The sequence below is a fragment of the Dipodomys ordii genome, unplaced genomic scaffold, assembly GCF_000151885.1.
Source record: "Dipodomys ordii isolate 6190 unplaced genomic scaffold, Dord_2.0 Scaffold38, whole genome shotgun sequence".
NCBI classification, from domain to species: domain Eukaryota; kingdom Metazoa; phylum Chordata; class Mammalia; order Rodentia; family Heteromyidae; genus Dipodomys; species Dipodomys ordii.
Genome location: NW_012267254.1, coordinates 877,756 through 894,200, shown reverse-complemented (window position 1 = coordinate 894,200; position 16,445 = coordinate 877,756). Strand labels below are relative to the sequence as shown.

Below are 16,445 nucleotides of genomic sequence, written 5' to 3'. Positions count from 1 at the left end.
TTTCTTTCTTTCTTTCTTTCTTTCTTTCTTTCTTTCTTTCTTTCTTTCTTTCTTTCTTTCTTTCTTTCTTTCTTTCTTTCTTTCTTTCTTTCTTTCTCTCTTGTCCTGGGGATTGAACTCACAGCCCTGTCCCTGAGTGCTGTCCCTGAGCTACTTTTGCTCAAGTGTAGTGCTCTACTACTTGAGCCATAGCTCTAAGTCTGGATTTTTGGTAGTTAATTAGAAATAGTCTCACAGACTTTCCTGCCTGGGCTGTTTTGGAACTGTGATCCTCAAATTTCAGCTTCCTGAGTTGTTAGGATTAAAGCACTGCCTGGCAACTTTCTTTCTTCTTTCCTTTTTCCTTTGTGGTACTGGAGTTTTAAATCAGAACCTTGTACTTGCTAGGCAAATGCTCCAAAACTTGAGCCATACCCTTAGCCCACAATCTTGCTAACTTTTTAACTTTCTAGAAGGCTGAACCATACATGGGTTTTATTATCAAAATTCTTCAGAATTTCTCTAACCCCCTGTTCTCCTTTCTCTTGATAAGTTTTGGTATCAGTGTTCTCCAGCTGCAGTGCTTTGTTGTAGAAATTATCTTTTAAAATTCAAGGTTTCTGTTTTGATACTTTGTATTTGAAATAAAACTCTCCTCTTTCATTCTACTTGGGTTTTTTTTTTACTGGGTGAGCTATATGTGATTCAGCAATTAAAGTTATAATACAACTTCTCAATCTTATTTTTTTAAAGAACTAATACAATTGCTTCAGTTTAAAAATAAGTTTTTTTTCTTTTTTCTTTTTGTTGGTTGTAGGGCCTGAATTCTGGGCCGGGGCACTGTCCCTGAGCTCTTCAGCTCAAGGCTAGTGATCTACCACTTGAGCCACAGCACCAGTTACGACTTTTTCTGCTTATATGGTGCTGAGGAATCAAACTCAGGGCCTCATGCATGCAAGGGAAGCACTCTACCATGGAGCCATCTTCCCAGCCCTTTTTTTTCCTTTTTCAAATTGTAATATACTGATAGTTGGCTTTTTCCTTAGTTAAATATGTATGACAGCTATTATTCTGTTCATAAATTTTACCCTAGCCAGAAATTAAACTTGTGTTTTCATTTCCTAGTCTTTGGTAAACTGACATGCTTGTAATCCTACTTACTCAAGAAGCTGAGATCTGAGTCTCATGGTTTGAAGCTAGCTTGGCAGGAAATTTCTAAGGCTATTATTTCCAATTAAACACCAAAAAGTCAGAAGTAGAGATGTGATTGAAATGGTAGAGCATCAGCACTGAGTGAAAAATCTAAGGGACAAGGCGTAGACCCAGAGTTCAAGCCATATTACCTTCATATGAAAAAATACGTTTGCTGTATGAGATGCTTTTCTTTTCCTTGCCTTTCCCTTTTCTTTTTCCTTCCCCTTTCCCTTTTCTTCATTTCTTTCTGGAACTAGAGGTTGAACTTGGGGCCCTGTACTTGCCGGGTAAGCACTCTACCACTTGAGACACTTCATCAGCCCAAGGGGATGCTTTGCATACTATTCTTCATTAGCGATTGATTCCCTACTCTATAAGAAATTCTTGACTATATTCTTTATGGAAAAGAAATGTACAAAAACAAATTTTAACATTTACATGAAGAATGTGGGCCATCTTAGTGGTTTTTTTTTTCAGGTGTTTTAAAGAGAAAGTGATGTTGCATGTACAGAGAAAAACATTGACACAATCACTACCTATTTAATACAGTAAGAAAATATTAAAAAGGAGTAAATGAATTTCTGTGTAATGTCCACTTAGCTATTGAAGAGAAATATGATACATTTGTAATGTCTAAATACTCTTGGTTCTTTTACTTTCCAGTGACTGTTCTTGCCATATTTCACGAGCTTCAAGTTGATGTTGAACTCTATGCACTTCTTTTTGGTGAAAGTGTCCTCAATGATGCTGTTGCAATAGTGCTGTCTTCGTAAGTGTTTATTTTCTTATTATATTATGAACGTTACATGTGAGGATATTAGGAACTGAAAGTTATGTATTGAATAAAATGTATTATGAATAAGAAACACTAGTAAGAGCAAGGATTCCCCCTCTCAGGCAAAAATACATTCTCTTTTATTTGTTGTTGGTCTTGGGGCTTGAACTCAGCCTGAGCTCTGTCTCTGAGCCTTTTGGTTCAAGGCTAGCTCTCTACCACTGGCTTTTTGCTGGTTTACTGGAAATAAGAGTCACACAGACTTTCCTGCTGGGGCTGGCTTCAAACTGCAATCCACAGATCTCAGCCTCCTGAGTAGCTGAGTTAAGGCATGAGCCACTGGCTCCCAACTAACAATTTTTAAAACTAGATTTAACTTTTTTTTTTTTGGGTCCGGTCGTGAGGCCTGAACTCTGGGCCTGGGCGCTGTCCCTCAGCTCTTCAGCTCAAGGCTAGCACTCTACAACTTGAGCCACAGTGCCACTTCCGGCTTTTTTCTTTTTGCTTATATGGTACTGAGGAATAGAACCCAGGGCCTCATGCATGCAAGGCAAGCGCTCTACCACTGAGCCACCTTCCCAGCCCCAGATTTAACTTTTTGAACAGAGAATATATCCACATAGTAGAAAAATAAAAACTTTTCAAAGGTTTATACAGAAAAGTCATATTCTTATTTTTATAAACTTTGCGGCCCCTTAGAGCTAGATATATTTGGTTCGTGTGCAGACAAGTATTTATCCAAATGTAAGCATGGATATGAATATGTATTTGCCTTTCCTTTCTTTTTTCTTCCATTTTTTATTGTATTATAATCACACAATCTTTAATTAATGTAGACATTTCCACTGATAATGTTGGCATCTTATTCATTGAGACACATTTATTCCCTTGACTTTTCTTTTTTTGCAAGTATTTCTATTAGTGTACTTTAATTCGACATTGTGTGTGTGTGAGTGTGTGTGCGCGCGCGCGTGTATCCATTATATTTTATATTCCCCTATTACTCAGTGAAGGATTTCACCTACAGAGAATTTGCATTTTTCTCCACGTTTTATTAGAATCAGTTACTTATTTCGGGAGTTTCATTTTGACATGTCCATATATGTATTCCAGACTTTCCCCTCTGTCATTCTCCCTCCAGCCCCCTCCCCTCTTCCTTCTCAAGCCAATTTCAATAAGCTTCATTGTTCCATTTCTTTTGACCATATCTTTTTTTTGTAGTGCTAGAGGTGGAAACCAGGAACTAGTGCAGGCTAACAAAGTGTTCTACCACTGAAGGACATCTGCAGTCCATCATTTAATTTTACTTTTTTGTTTAATGAGACAGAGTCTGGCTGTATAGTCCAAACTAGCCTCAAACTTAACATCTTCCTGCTTCAGTCATTTCTTATTTTGAGAGTAGCCTACAGAGAGAGAGAGAGAGAGAGAGAGAGAGAGAGACGGACAGACAGACAGACACAGAGAGAGAGACAGAGAGAATGAACATGGGTGTGTTCTGGCACTCTTCTCATATTTTTCATTGTGTGTGTGAGACCAGAATTTGAACATCATATTGACCCTTTTGCTTATTGGCTAGAACTCAGCCACCTGAGCCAGGCTCCCAACCCCTCTATTCTCATATGAAAAGAGAATTTTCTTATTCTTTGCAACTATATAATAATCTGTTTGTGATCTATACCATAATTTATTTGCTCAGTCTGTGATTGCTGGATACTTGGAGAGTTTTCATTTTTTTTTGCCATCTCAAATGATGCTTCAACATTTAACCTTAAACTTTTTTTTCAGTTTTTACATGTATACATATATGATAGAATAAAGTTTTAAAAGACCTGATGGGTTTAAAGAACAAATACATTAGTAATTTTATTTAACATTGGTAAATTATATTATCATTTTATACTGTAACCACTAAATTATGGGAGTTTTAAGCTGGGTACAAGTGGCTCAGGACTGTAATCCTAGGTACTTAGGAGGCTAAAATCTGAGGATCTTAGTTCAAAGCTAGCTTGAGTAGATAAGGCTGAGAGACTCTTCAACTAGCCAACAAAAACCTGGAAGTGGAGTTGTAGCTTAAGTGGTAGAGCACCAGCCTTGAGAGAAAAAGCTAACAAAGACTGCAAGGCCCTGAATTCAAGCCTTAGTACTGACACCAAATAAAAAGAATTATGAGAGTGTCTTGTTTTCTCACAATCTAAGCAATATTCTTGCTAATTTTCTAATAGAGAAATACCACATTGTGGCTTAATTTGTGTTTCTTGTATTAAAGTTAATCATTACATCACTCACTTTGGTTTGCATAGCCTGATTACCCATTGCCTTGTTGCGGAATTGAAAATGATCCTTTTGAGATCACACTAATCACTTAAATGTTGTACCTGATAATATCCAAAATGTCATGTCATCCAAAACCCATGCATGAAGCCCTGCATTCGATTCCTCAGTATCACATAAACAGAAAAGGCTGGAAGTGGTGCTGTGGCTCAAGTGGTAGAGTGCTAGCCTTGAGCACAGAGTGGCTCAGGGACAGAGCCCAGGCCTTGAGTTCAAGCCCCAGGACTGGCCAAAAAAAAGTTACTGGTCATAAAAAAATGAAGCTATAAATCTCATTAGATTTCTATTATATAAATACATGTGAGATCACTAGCATGACTAAGTAAAAAGAATAAGGCAGAAGCAGTTGTTTTCAGCATCAGTTCCCTATCCTAGACACTTACTGTATTCTACTGTCTAAACATCTTACCAATAAATGTTCCTTTTTCGTTGCTCTGAGAGATTGCATTGGAAAAATATGTCTGATTTTGTCATATCATAAACTAATAATCCTTATGTCTTAGTTTTTTCATTCATAAAGGGACCCATTTCTTACAAACTTTAGGAGCAGTTGATTAATATTAAAGGAAAAAGTAAACATTTTGATTAAGAGCTTTGTTGTATACATAATGAAGAAGGGTGCTAAAAAGCGACAGCCCTTCCTTTCAGAGGGACCCCCTTGCCTCTTCCTATTGCAACATGTCTCAGACAGAGTCCTGTGAGAGAATGAAACTTTACAGAAAATGATTTGAACGATTTCTTTCTTAATTCTTTTTTTTGGGGGGGGGAGGTCCGGTCATGGTGTCTGAACTCTGAGCTGGGCACTGTCCCTCAGCTCTTCAGCTCAAGGCTAGTGCTGTACCACTTTAGCCACAGCACCACTTCTGGCTTTTTCTGCTTATGTGATGCAGAAGAATCGAACCCTGGGGCCTCATGCGTGCAAGGCAAGCGCTGTACTGCACCACTGAGCCACCTTCCCAGCCCCATCTTTCTTAATTCTTAATAGCAATGTTCTTGGTAATTTTCTAATTGAGAAATACCACATTGTAGCTTAATTTGTTTTTCTTGTATTAGAGTTAATCATTACATCAATCACTTTGGTTTGCATAGCCTGATTGCCCATTGCCTTGCTGCAGAGTAGGAAATGATCCTTCTGAGATAAACACACTAATCACTTAAATGTTGTACAGGACAATATCCAAAATGTCAAAAAAATGTTTTTGTCGTTTTGGGCCTTGAACTCAGGGCCTGATGGTAAAAGCCATTTCTTATTTATCAAAAAATATCAGGTCCTCTGGCACTTTAAACATTTAAACACAGGATTTAAAATATTCAATCCAGAATAAAAAACTTAGGTTAGTCCTGTATTGCAATAAAATAGAAACAAATTAGGAAATTTTAGTTTTGTCTTAGATTTGTTAAAAATTTAACCTGGGAGATAGGAGAACTTGGTATACATGCCATTTTTTAGCCCTGAACCCAAAAAAAAGCACTGAAGTGATTATAGGGAGAGTTTATTATATTCCTGGGAATGTGTTTTTCCTTCTTTTCATTGACATGGCTTGATGCCTTTGAGTCTGGACTTGTTTTGTAATGCTGGTCCCTCAATTACCTGAAATGAGAGCAGAGTTAGTAATATTAAGTACAGTTGGCAATAGCGATTTTCTCAGCTATGTCAGTTTCCTTGGGTGGCTGTTATAAAAGAAGCTTTTGCATACTGGGGGGTCGAGATGAAAAGTGTCTTCTGTAATTGCCTGTCTTAGTCTGATGCAGAGTGACTTTCTTTCAGAAAATTGGGGTGGAGGATGCAGCTGGATATGCTCAAAGTACTATTGAGTGAATTCTAATTCCTTGGAGGGCCTTTGGAGTCCTTTTTCTTACAAAAGTCTATTTCAGTTAGTGAATAGATAGCAGGCATTTGGCCCTTTGTATTATTCTAAAAGTTGGAAAGGTACTTTAGTCATCATTTTTCCTCTATAAGAGAAACAAAATAAAACTGGGTTGAGAACTAAACAATATTCCTTGTATTAATGCCTCTTCTGGAAAAAGCAAGGTTTTTCATTAGTTTGTTAGTAAGTTAGTGCTTTGGGGCACTGAGTACAAGTAACTCTTCAATTGAATCACAGAAGAATAGTACCCAACAGTTCAAGGAGGAAGAAAAAAAATCTCTATCTCCTGAAATTGTCATTGAAAGAAAAGCTTAGTTTGCTTGCTAGTTGGATATGCTCCAGGAATTTGGGGTAACATTTTCTTCATCTGAAGATTTAAGAGTTTTTTCTGTTGCTCTGCTTTTATCTTTATGATCTAAACTAGATAATTTTTTTAAAGTAAAATTGTCTCCTAGAGTTAAGAACATTCTGTCTTTTGTAGCTCAATAGTGGCGTACCAGCCTGCTGGAGACAACAGTCACACCTTTGATGTTACAGCTATGTTCAAGTCGATCGGGATCTTCCTTGGGATCTTCAGTGGATCTTTTGCGATGGGTGCTGCTACTGGAGTGGTGACTGCTTTAATATCCTTTGATTATATTTATCTTTTCCTGTTAACCCAATGAAGTAGTTGAACCCTATCATCTGCAGTTTCTCCTAGTTCTGTAAAGAGAATTATGTTAGAATTATTATTAGAACCAAGTATTTGGTCTGAAAATATGAAACAATAATCTTTGCTAAATTAAAGAATTTCCTTTTTATGCATAGGGCTCAGTGCCCTAAAACTGTTGTGGGGGCATAATCTAGCTACTCTCAAGCTTTCAAACCCTTTGGCTTAGCCTCCTGAATGGTGAGGTAGCAGGCATGTACCATAATGCTTGATACTCCAAAACTTGTATGGCAAGTCATGGTATCCCTTTGAGTGTGGGGTTATTTTTGTGCCAATCCTGGGACTTGAAGTCAGGGCCTAAGCACTGTCCCTCAGCTTTATTTTGCTCAACACTAATGCCCTACCCACTTGAGCCACAGCTTCACTTCTCCATTTTGGGTAGTTAATTGGATATGAGAGTCTCATGGACTTTCCTGTCAGGGCTGACTTTGAATTGTGAACAATATATGATTACAATGCCACATGAACAAATTATGGTTCCTGAGTGAAAGTGTATAGGATTTTAGTCCTTTTTTCCCAATTTTAAACTTTTTATGCCATAGCCCTGGCCTGGGATCCTAGATTGTAGTCCTGATACTGCTATTAGCTAGCTATGAGAAACATTGGGCAAGTCATTCTTGTATTCATTCAGAAAACATTTTCTGTTTTCCTGCTACATGCCAGGTGATGTCAAAAATAAACAAGCCATATATGGTCCTTGCCTCCATAGCACTTCCACTATTATGGCAGATACGAATGTGATAGGAACTTTTATACTCTGCTTCTTTAGATTCCAATGTAGGAAATTAGAGGATAGGAACATTAGGAAAAATGAATAGGAGTGGATGATCTCTAAAGAGTTTCCAGCTATAATCTTTCAATACTTTGGTGGCACTGGGATTTGAACTTAGGGCATCACACTTGCTAGGCAGGTGCTATACTGTTTGAGCCAAGCCTCTACCCCTACCATTTTGCTCTAGTTATTTTTAAGACATAGTCTTGCTTTTTGCTCCAGCTGGTTTGTACCATGATTCTCTATTTAGCTTCCTGTCGTAGCTGGAATTAGAGACATGCTAAAGTGTTCAGCTGTAGGGTGAGATGAGATGGGATCTCATCAGCTTTTTCCCAGGCTAGACTTGATCTATGATTCTCTTACTCTTTGCCTACTAAGGAACTAGAATTGTAGGTGAGAATGAAAGTCAGGATTATACCTTCTTAGCCACAGCCTCAGCCCTCTTTTAATACTTTCATATAAAAAATGCATGATTCTTTGTTAAAGAATATCTTAGTTTGCTTGGTTTGTACTTCAACTTTGCACTGGTATGGACTTTTCTTGTGGCTTTTTATAGATGAACGGAGGCGTAAAGGGCAGTAAAATGGTTCTGAAGGTAGCCAGTACAGATGGTATCTCTTTGCTATTAACAGGTGCCTTGAGGGTAGGAAGTTTTATCTTGTTCATCATTTTGTGGTAGTACATAGTTCCTGAAGTGACACTAGATTCTAGCCTGAGGTCTGTCGCAACTTGGCACACACCATTCTACCCACTGTCAGCCAATACATACTTTTTTGTTCATTTATTGTAAAAATGTTGTACAGGAGGGTTACAATTACATGAGCAAGGTAATGAGTACATTTCCTATTGAGCGTTGTTGCCTCCTCCTTTGTTTTCCCCCTACCATCCCTTCCCTCCCTCCTCCACAACTACCCCCCAATACATGCTTTTTAAACTAATAGAAATGAGTGAAGTGCCCATTACTTCATCATGGAGTGAATGCTCTACATCACAGAAGTTTTAGAACGTGAAGTAAAAATTGCTCTAATTACGGAAGTTGACTTGCTTTGGGCCACAAATTAATAGCATTGGCATGTTTTGTATCCAATCTGCTTGCTTTTCCCTGTTACCTACTTTTTACTGGCAGGGTATTTTTCTGGCAGAGTATCTCATCCCTGTAATACAGAAGGAGCAGCTAAGCTATGAGACTCACAGGAATGCAGCTGCAGCCTACCCCTTAGCATTCTAAGAGTTCTAAACTTCATTGCTTTCTTACTCTGTGACTGTGTGTGTTTGTGTGTATGTGCGTGCACGCACACGTGCCAGTACTGGGGCTTGAACTCAGAGCCTGGGTGTTGTGCATTAGCTTTTTTCAGTCAAAGCTGCTACTCTACCACTTGAGTGACACTTCCACTTTGAGCATTTTGCTGTTAATTGGAGATAAGAGTCTCTCAGATTTTTCTCTCTGGACTGGCTTTGAACTGGGATCCTTAGGTCTCAGCCTCCTGATTAGCTATGATTACAAGCATGAGCTACTAATGTCTGGCTTACTTTGTGACTTTTATATTAGGTATGCTTGACAGCCTTATTACCTTCATGGTTTCCTTGCTTCAACTGTTGTTTTTCTAGTCCCATTTCTGTCTTTTGAGATCTTGTTACCAAGCTTAACAGTCCTACGTGACAAAGTTCACTAAATTGCGGGAGTTCCAGTTGCTGGAGACGGGCTTGTTCTTCTTGATGTCCTGGAGTACCTTCCTCTTGGCTGAAGCTTGGGGTTTCACAGGTGGGTGACTTCCTTCTTTGGATTATAAACCTTTACAGGGAATAACCTAGAGAGCTACTCCACAGGTAGATCAGTTCCTCATATTTGAACATACTGTTATGTTTGGGATTTAGGTCCTCATGTTAGAATGTAAAACAGATTTCCAGTGAAAATGGTTTCTGTCAACAAAGTACATGAAAACGTCAATACTATGCGTAAAATCTGCCTAAGTATAAATTTTGTGAACCATCCTTCTATGGGAACTTGAAATTTACTGTCTTTGTAGGTGTGGTTGCAGTATTGTTTTGTGGTATCACACAAGCACATTATACATACAATAATTTGTCCACAGAATCTCAGCACCGAACAAAACAGGTAAGAGAAGCTATAATTATTAATTTTTTTTCTTTCAGCAAAACACGTTTTTTCAACTTAGAAAAAATTTTAATCCAGTTCAGGAAAAATGTACTATTCTTTTGATTCTACAAGTAGATGAGACTAGTAGGGTAAAAGCCTCTTGATGGGGATACCTTATCTTAGCAGAATAACCAGAGGCTATATTAATATGCTTCCCATAGCCAATCAGTTAGCCTCCTCTTCTAGTATTTTCCTGCTCTTCAGTGAATTTAAAGAGTAATGCTTTGCAAACTCATTCTAGGTTGAATAGAACTGTTGTTGTATAATGAAGATAAGGTTAGCTATTAATCTCCTGGTCCATACACAGAACATTGACTTCTTTCAGTCTTCATGCAAGCCGTGCAAAGCTTACTATTGCCAGCAACCTCAGAGGACTGTGTCATTGGCCAGGTATTAAGGTGCAGTGTACTTGAAAAGAATTATGAAGGAAATAAGCATAGAATTTTCCAGTTTTAGGAAAAATGGGACAAATATGCAAGTAAAATGTACTATCTGAATGTATATTCCAGATGAGGATCCTAGCAATAACTAGTAGCTTTCAGTTTTGCCAGATGATTAGAATAGTGACATGAGCCTAGAAGGGACCAATGCTGAAGCAGGGACAGTAAAGTAGTTCCTTTTTTTCCACATTGTCTTAGATCCTCAAATTTAGTTTATGACCCATACTTTCTCTCCAAAAGAAATTAAGCTTTCCCATCAAAGATACATTAAAAATTACAAATCATTTTTGCAAATGAATTCAGTGCAGTGAGTATAGAGAAGAAAACCAGCTATAGTTGCAGTATTTTTCTAGCGAGAAAGCAGGGGCATAAAACCAACAGGATAGGGCTGGGAAGGTGACTCAGTGGTAGAGCACTTGCCTTGCATGCCTGAGGCCCTGGGTTCGATTCCTCAGCACCACATAAGCAAAAAGAAAAAAGCTGGAAGTGGCACTGTGGCTCAAGTGGTAGAGCGCTAGCCTTGAGCTGAAGAGCTGAGGGACAGCGCCCAGGCCCAGAGTTCAGGCCCCACGATCGGACCAAAAAAAAAAAAAAACCCCAAAAGGATAAAAGCTTTCGATCTTGTTGGTGATAGGAAACATGTACACAGAAAACTGATACAACTAACAAATCCTGGATTATGTGCTTGGGATCATATGTCATATGAGAAATGGCAGAGAAACAGGGAAATAGTTTGAAGTTTAAGCTACTGGATGCTATCACAGAAGAAATGGTGCATCCCAAGGATTTGGAAATGCCTAGGAGAATTTGTAAACCAAGAAAGTTGTATAGAATTCAAGTTTCAATGTCTATGAATAGATTTTATTGGCAATTAACTAGACTTATTTTTAAATGTATAGCTATGGCTAGCAAAGTTGGGTAGTTGTGACAGAGACCTGTGATCAGCAAAGCCTCAAATATTCATTCTCTGTCCAGATAGGATGGCATATACCTATAATCTCTGCCTTCAGGAAAAAGAGGCCAGTGGATCACAAGCTCAAGGCCAGCCTTTGCTATGTAGTAAGATTCTAAGAAAGAAATTACTCTCTTCCCCTGCACAGGAAGTTTGAAAACCCCTGTGTAGTAGATTTGAACCAAGGCTCTATATTGTTTCAAATCCTTTGTTTGACCTTTTTTGCACCCCCCCAAAAAAAGCCTGTCCTTGGGCTTGAACTCAGGACCTGAGCGCTGTTCCTGAGCTTCTTTTGTTCAAGGATAGCATTCTACCACTTGAGCCACAGCTCAACTTCCAGCTTTTTTCGGTAGTTTATTGGAGATAAGAGTCTCATGGACTTTCCTGCCCAAGTTGGCGTTGCACTGCGATCCTCAGTGCTCAGCCTCCTGAGGAGCTAGGATTAAAGATGTGAACCACCAGGTTACGCACTACTTTTTGGTTGTGTGACAAGAGCACACAACTTCTCTGTGCTTCATTTTTGCTCTCTTTAAAATGCAGATAATAGTACCTACTTTGGAGTGGTGAGATTAAAAATGAGACAGTGCCATGGAAAGTGCTTAGTATAGAATTAGACACATAGTAAACCTAGATAACAGATAGCTATTACCATGAAATAAGTAAATACAAATAGTAGTGTATTAAGTCATTTAAAGAAAAATGTGTACTTATTTTCATTTTTTTCCCTCATAGTTGGGTAGTAAGCCAGCACAGCATTTTTTGTATATGAGTTTAGGGATTGGTTCTGCAGCTTCGTACATGGTGGTCAAATACTGTACCACTGAGCTATATCCCAGCCCCTCAAATTCTGCTTTGAAAAGGTAACTTGCCCAAAGCCACATAGCTAGCAAGCAGGGAATGCAAGGGACTCAGTCTGACTAAGATTAGGTTCTTTTTCTCCTTCCTATTGTGGGAAAGAGCATGGATAGATAGCTACCATGGCTAGAGGGATGTAACTATGGAGGGCCTTCATTCATTCATCAAGCCTCGGACCCCTGATGTTACTAATGTTTGAGAAGGGAGCTGAGTACAGAATCCCTGTCATTGGGAAGATTACTTACTAAATGTGGACTAAGACTCGGGAGAAAAAGTGCAGTCAGCAACAAGCTAGTGATACGAGATTGGCTCTGCAGCACTATGCCAGGATAAAGTTGAATGGGATCATCTAGCTTGTAGAGAGGGAATTACACAGAAATTGTCATTTCTAGAGAGACTAAGAAGCTGGAGGTGGGAAATGGGGGTGTCAGATTTACCATTTAGTATCCTCTTGCACCATGGTGAGTGGAAAGTAAAGCAATGGCAAGGGACACAAGGAACTTTCAAGAAAGAAAATTTGCCCAGGTTTGGAGGAGGAAGAAAGACTGACAGGAGGGATTTGGGGAAGGGGAGTGAAGACGCAACATTTATATCTCTTTCTGTGGGACTGGAAATGACATCCATACATTCAATCCCTTTGAGTCACCTATTTTCAGTTACATGTATAAACTCTGTATATCGAGAGTCTGTTTCATTGTATTAGTAATGCTCATGTTTTCAAATTGTGAAAATTATTGACTGGACTAACTTGTAACAATTTCATTGCAGTTGTTCGAGCTTCTCAATTTCCTGGCAGAGAATTTCATCTTTTCCTACATGGGGCTCACACTATTTACTTTCCAGAACCATGTCTTTATCCCAACATTTGTGGTAGGAGCATTTGTATCCTTTGTGTTCTGTTTTGAAAAGCCATTTTTAGTTGAGATTTTCATATAGTTGGGAGTATGGTTGACAATAAGGCCTTTATGTAAAATTTTCTTCTGGGTAAAACAAACAAGTACTTTAACTCTTTTTTTCTCTTCTATTATGTGCTGTTTAAGTTTTTGTTTATTGCTTAAAAGTGACAGATTGATATGATAGAGATCCTCTACCATGCTTGCCTCATATGCCTGAGGCCCTGGGTTCAATTCCTCAGCACCACATAAGCAGAAAAAGCCAGAAGTGGTGCTGTGGCTCAAGTGGTAGAGTGCTAGCCTTGAGCTGAAGAGCTGAAGGACAGTGCCCAGGCCCAAAGTTCAGGCCCCATAACCAACAACAACAACAAAAAGAAATCCTCTACCATTCTGCCAACCTCAAAGATAAAATTTTTTGTCCTCAACTGGGTATGATGGGTGCATACCTGTAATCTCAGTTACTTGTGACACTAAGGCAAGAGGAGGATACCAAGCTCTAGGCCAACATAATGAGGTCCTGTCATAAAGTTTTAAAAAAGGGTTGGTGATGTAACTCAGCCATATAACATTAACACTGTATGTACAAGACCATATGTTCCATCTCCAGTACCACAAACTCCTCTTTTATTAAGAGGAGAAAAGCAGTTTATACTACATCGTATTAGAGGAAAAAAGAAGTTTAAATGAGGTAACGAGGTCAGTTTCTATTGTCTTTCTCCCTCCCTCTCCCTTTCTCTTCTTCCATCCACCTATCCATCTCTCTGAATCAACTTCCGGTAGTGCTGGGGTTTGAACTCAGGGCCTTGTACTTGCTAGACAGGTGCTATACCACTTGAGCCATATTCCCAGCCCATCTTTCTCTCTCTCTTTCATATGAGTGAATAGAGACTTTAAAACGCAATTGAAAGGAAGAACCTGAGAATATGAAAGAAAACAGTAAGTAGTATATGCCTCTGAGAATTTAGCGAGAAATGGAATCCAAAGCATGTGAAGAGGAATTGGCCTTCATTGGGAGGAGAGCCAGCTGCTTTGTTGGTACAAAAGAGAAAAGGGCATGTAGAGAAGAAGGTGCGGGCTGGGAAGGTGGCTCAGTGGTAGAGCACTTGCCTTGCATGCATGAGGCCCTGGGTTTGATTCCTCAGCACCACATAAGCAAAAAGAAAAAGCCAGAAGTGGTGCTGTAGCTCAAGTGGTAGAGCACTAGCCTTGAACTGAAGAGCTGAGGGACAGCGCCCAGGCCCAGAGTTCAGGCCCCACGACTGGACCCCCCCCCCAAAAAAAAAGGAAAAGAAAAGAGAAGAAGGTGCATCTGTAAGATGGAGCTCCTGGATTCTGTTTTTACCTGTGAGGTAGTGGGTAAAAGTATCTTCTAAGAGTGACTTAGAGAAGTATATCAATTGTATCTATCATGTAACACATTACCTTGAAACACAGCAGGTTTAAAACAGCAAACATCCCAAAGGTCAGGAATATCCAAAGGACGGGAGTCCTGGAGTAGCTTTGTTGGGTGGTTCTGGCTGAAGAATCTCTCAGAAGGTTGTAGTAGCATTGTTGGCTACCATTACACTGAGTAGGTAGCTGTGTGTGGAAGTTCCCCTGCAGGCTTGCTCCCAAGGCTGTCAGCAGGAGAGGATTCCTACCTCCCATTAGAGCAGTTCACACCATAGATTTCCCCAGAGTGAGTGAGCTGAGAGTATCAAGATGGAAGCCAGAGTCCTTTTAAACTTGAATCTCAGGACCTAGAGGTTCACAGCTATAATCCTAGCTACTCAGGAGGCTGAGATAATAGGATGCAGATTGCAAGACAATGGGCGAGGGGATCAGAAAAATCCATGAGACTCCATTTCCAATTAATTAGCATGAAGCCAGGCTGGCAATACAGCATGAGCTGTGAGCAAGCAAGCCAACACACACACACACACACACACACACACACACACACACACACACACACACAAAATCTAGTCTTGGAAGTAACATCTCATTATTCCTTCTGAAATATTGACCAACCTGATACAATAGTACAGTGTGAGCAGGGACTGCCCAGTATTGTGATAACTAGAAAGCAGGGATCATTAGGAACTACATTAGAGGGTGGCTTACCCAGATGATTAAGAATTTTGAGGAAAGTAAGACAAGATTTATAAAATAGTCACTGAGAATGGAAGAATGAATTGACCAAGGAAATGCACTAGCATTGCTGAGCTGTAAATAGGGACACATTTGAGTTGGAGGAGCAGGTATTTACAAGAAAGCCACTCTGCCTTGTTGTGTGACTGTGTCCAGGAGGCCTTAGCTGTATGCATGGAGAAAAGAAAATAGGGTCTATCCAGGTATGGGTTTTCTGTTGAGTGGATGTAATGAAACAGACAAGGCCAAAGCAAATGTTGGGTATTAGAAAGAGTATTACCAACACATGGATAAGGGAAGTGAAGAAAAGAGAGGATTGACCATTGGAGAAAAAAGTAGAATGTTTGTCCTAGAGATCCCAGTAAGATGAAAGAGTGATGAAAGATAGTTGAACATAAAATATGGAAAGAAACATTGTGGTCAGAGAGAGGTGGGAGAGGGGAAACAAGGCTCTGAAGGTTTCCTTATTAATGAGTTTTCTTTTTTAATTTTAATTTTATTGTCCACAAGATATACAGAGGGGTTACAGTTACATAAGTAAGGTAGTGAGTACATTTCTTGTCTAACTTGTTAACCCCTCCCTCGTTTTCTCCCTCTTTTCCTCCCCCTCCCCAACCCCCCCCAAATTGTATAGATCATTTCCAACATATTGTCTTGTGAGTATTGCTGTTGTATATGTCCCTACTTGTTCTTTGTCTCACCATTTTGTTGTTCCCCTTCCCCTCCCTAGTTCAGATAAACGAATATACATACCCAGTGTACCAAAATCAAATACAGTGACAACAGGGAATATTTGTGTGTCAGTGCTGGAGCTTGAATTTGAGGGCTGGGCGCTGTCCCTTAGCCTGCTTTTTTTTTCTCAAGGCCAATGCTCTACTTACTACTTGAGTCACAGCTCCACTTGAGACTTTTTTGTGTGTGTGTTTAATTGGAGATGAGTCTTGTGAACTTTCCTGCTTTGAACTACAATCCCCAGATTTAGCTTCCTCATTAGCTTATTACAGACATGAGCCACCTGTGCCTGGCTTGAGTTTTCTAATAGCTCTGGGTATTATTTGTTTGTTTGTTTAACTGCAGACCAATCCACCTCCCTGAGCTTTTTTGCTCAAGGCTAGTGCTCTGCCACTTGAGCCACAGCTCCCCCACCTGGCTTATTTTTGTAGTTTATTAGGGACTCCTGTCCAGGCTGGCTTCTAACTGTGATCCTCAGAACTCAGCCTTTTGAGTATCTACGATTACAAAAGTGAGTCACCAATGCCCAGCTGTTTGCATTCTTGTTTTTTTTTAAGAAAACAAAACTTTTCTGTTGTTTTTTTTTGGGGGGGTCCGGTCGTGGGGCCTGAACTCTGGGCCTGGGCGCTGTCCCTCAGCTCTTCAGCTCAAGGCTAG

The 16,445-nt window shown here is 39.5% G+C and overlaps 1 protein-coding gene across 1 annotated transcript in view; it reads left to right on the top strand.

The window, feature by feature from the left end:
- The window catches only part of Slc9a6 (solute carrier family 9, subfamily A (NHE6, cation proton antiporter 6), member 6), a 64,402-nt gene that overhangs the window by 19,806 nt on the left and 28,151 nt on the right, over window positions 1-16,445 (top strand). Inside the window, exons 6-10 of the mRNA XM_013018052.1 lie at window positions 1,837-1,942; window positions 6,629-6,770; window positions 9,285-9,390; window positions 9,656-9,744; window positions 12,802-12,915. Coding sequence (XP_012873506.1) covers window positions 1,837-1,942; window positions 6,629-6,770; window positions 9,285-9,390; window positions 9,656-9,744; window positions 12,802-12,915 — 557 coding nt within the window. The remainder of the gene's footprint in view (window positions 1-1,836; window positions 1,943-6,628; window positions 6,771-9,284; window positions 9,391-9,655; window positions 9,745-12,801; window positions 12,916-16,445) is intronic.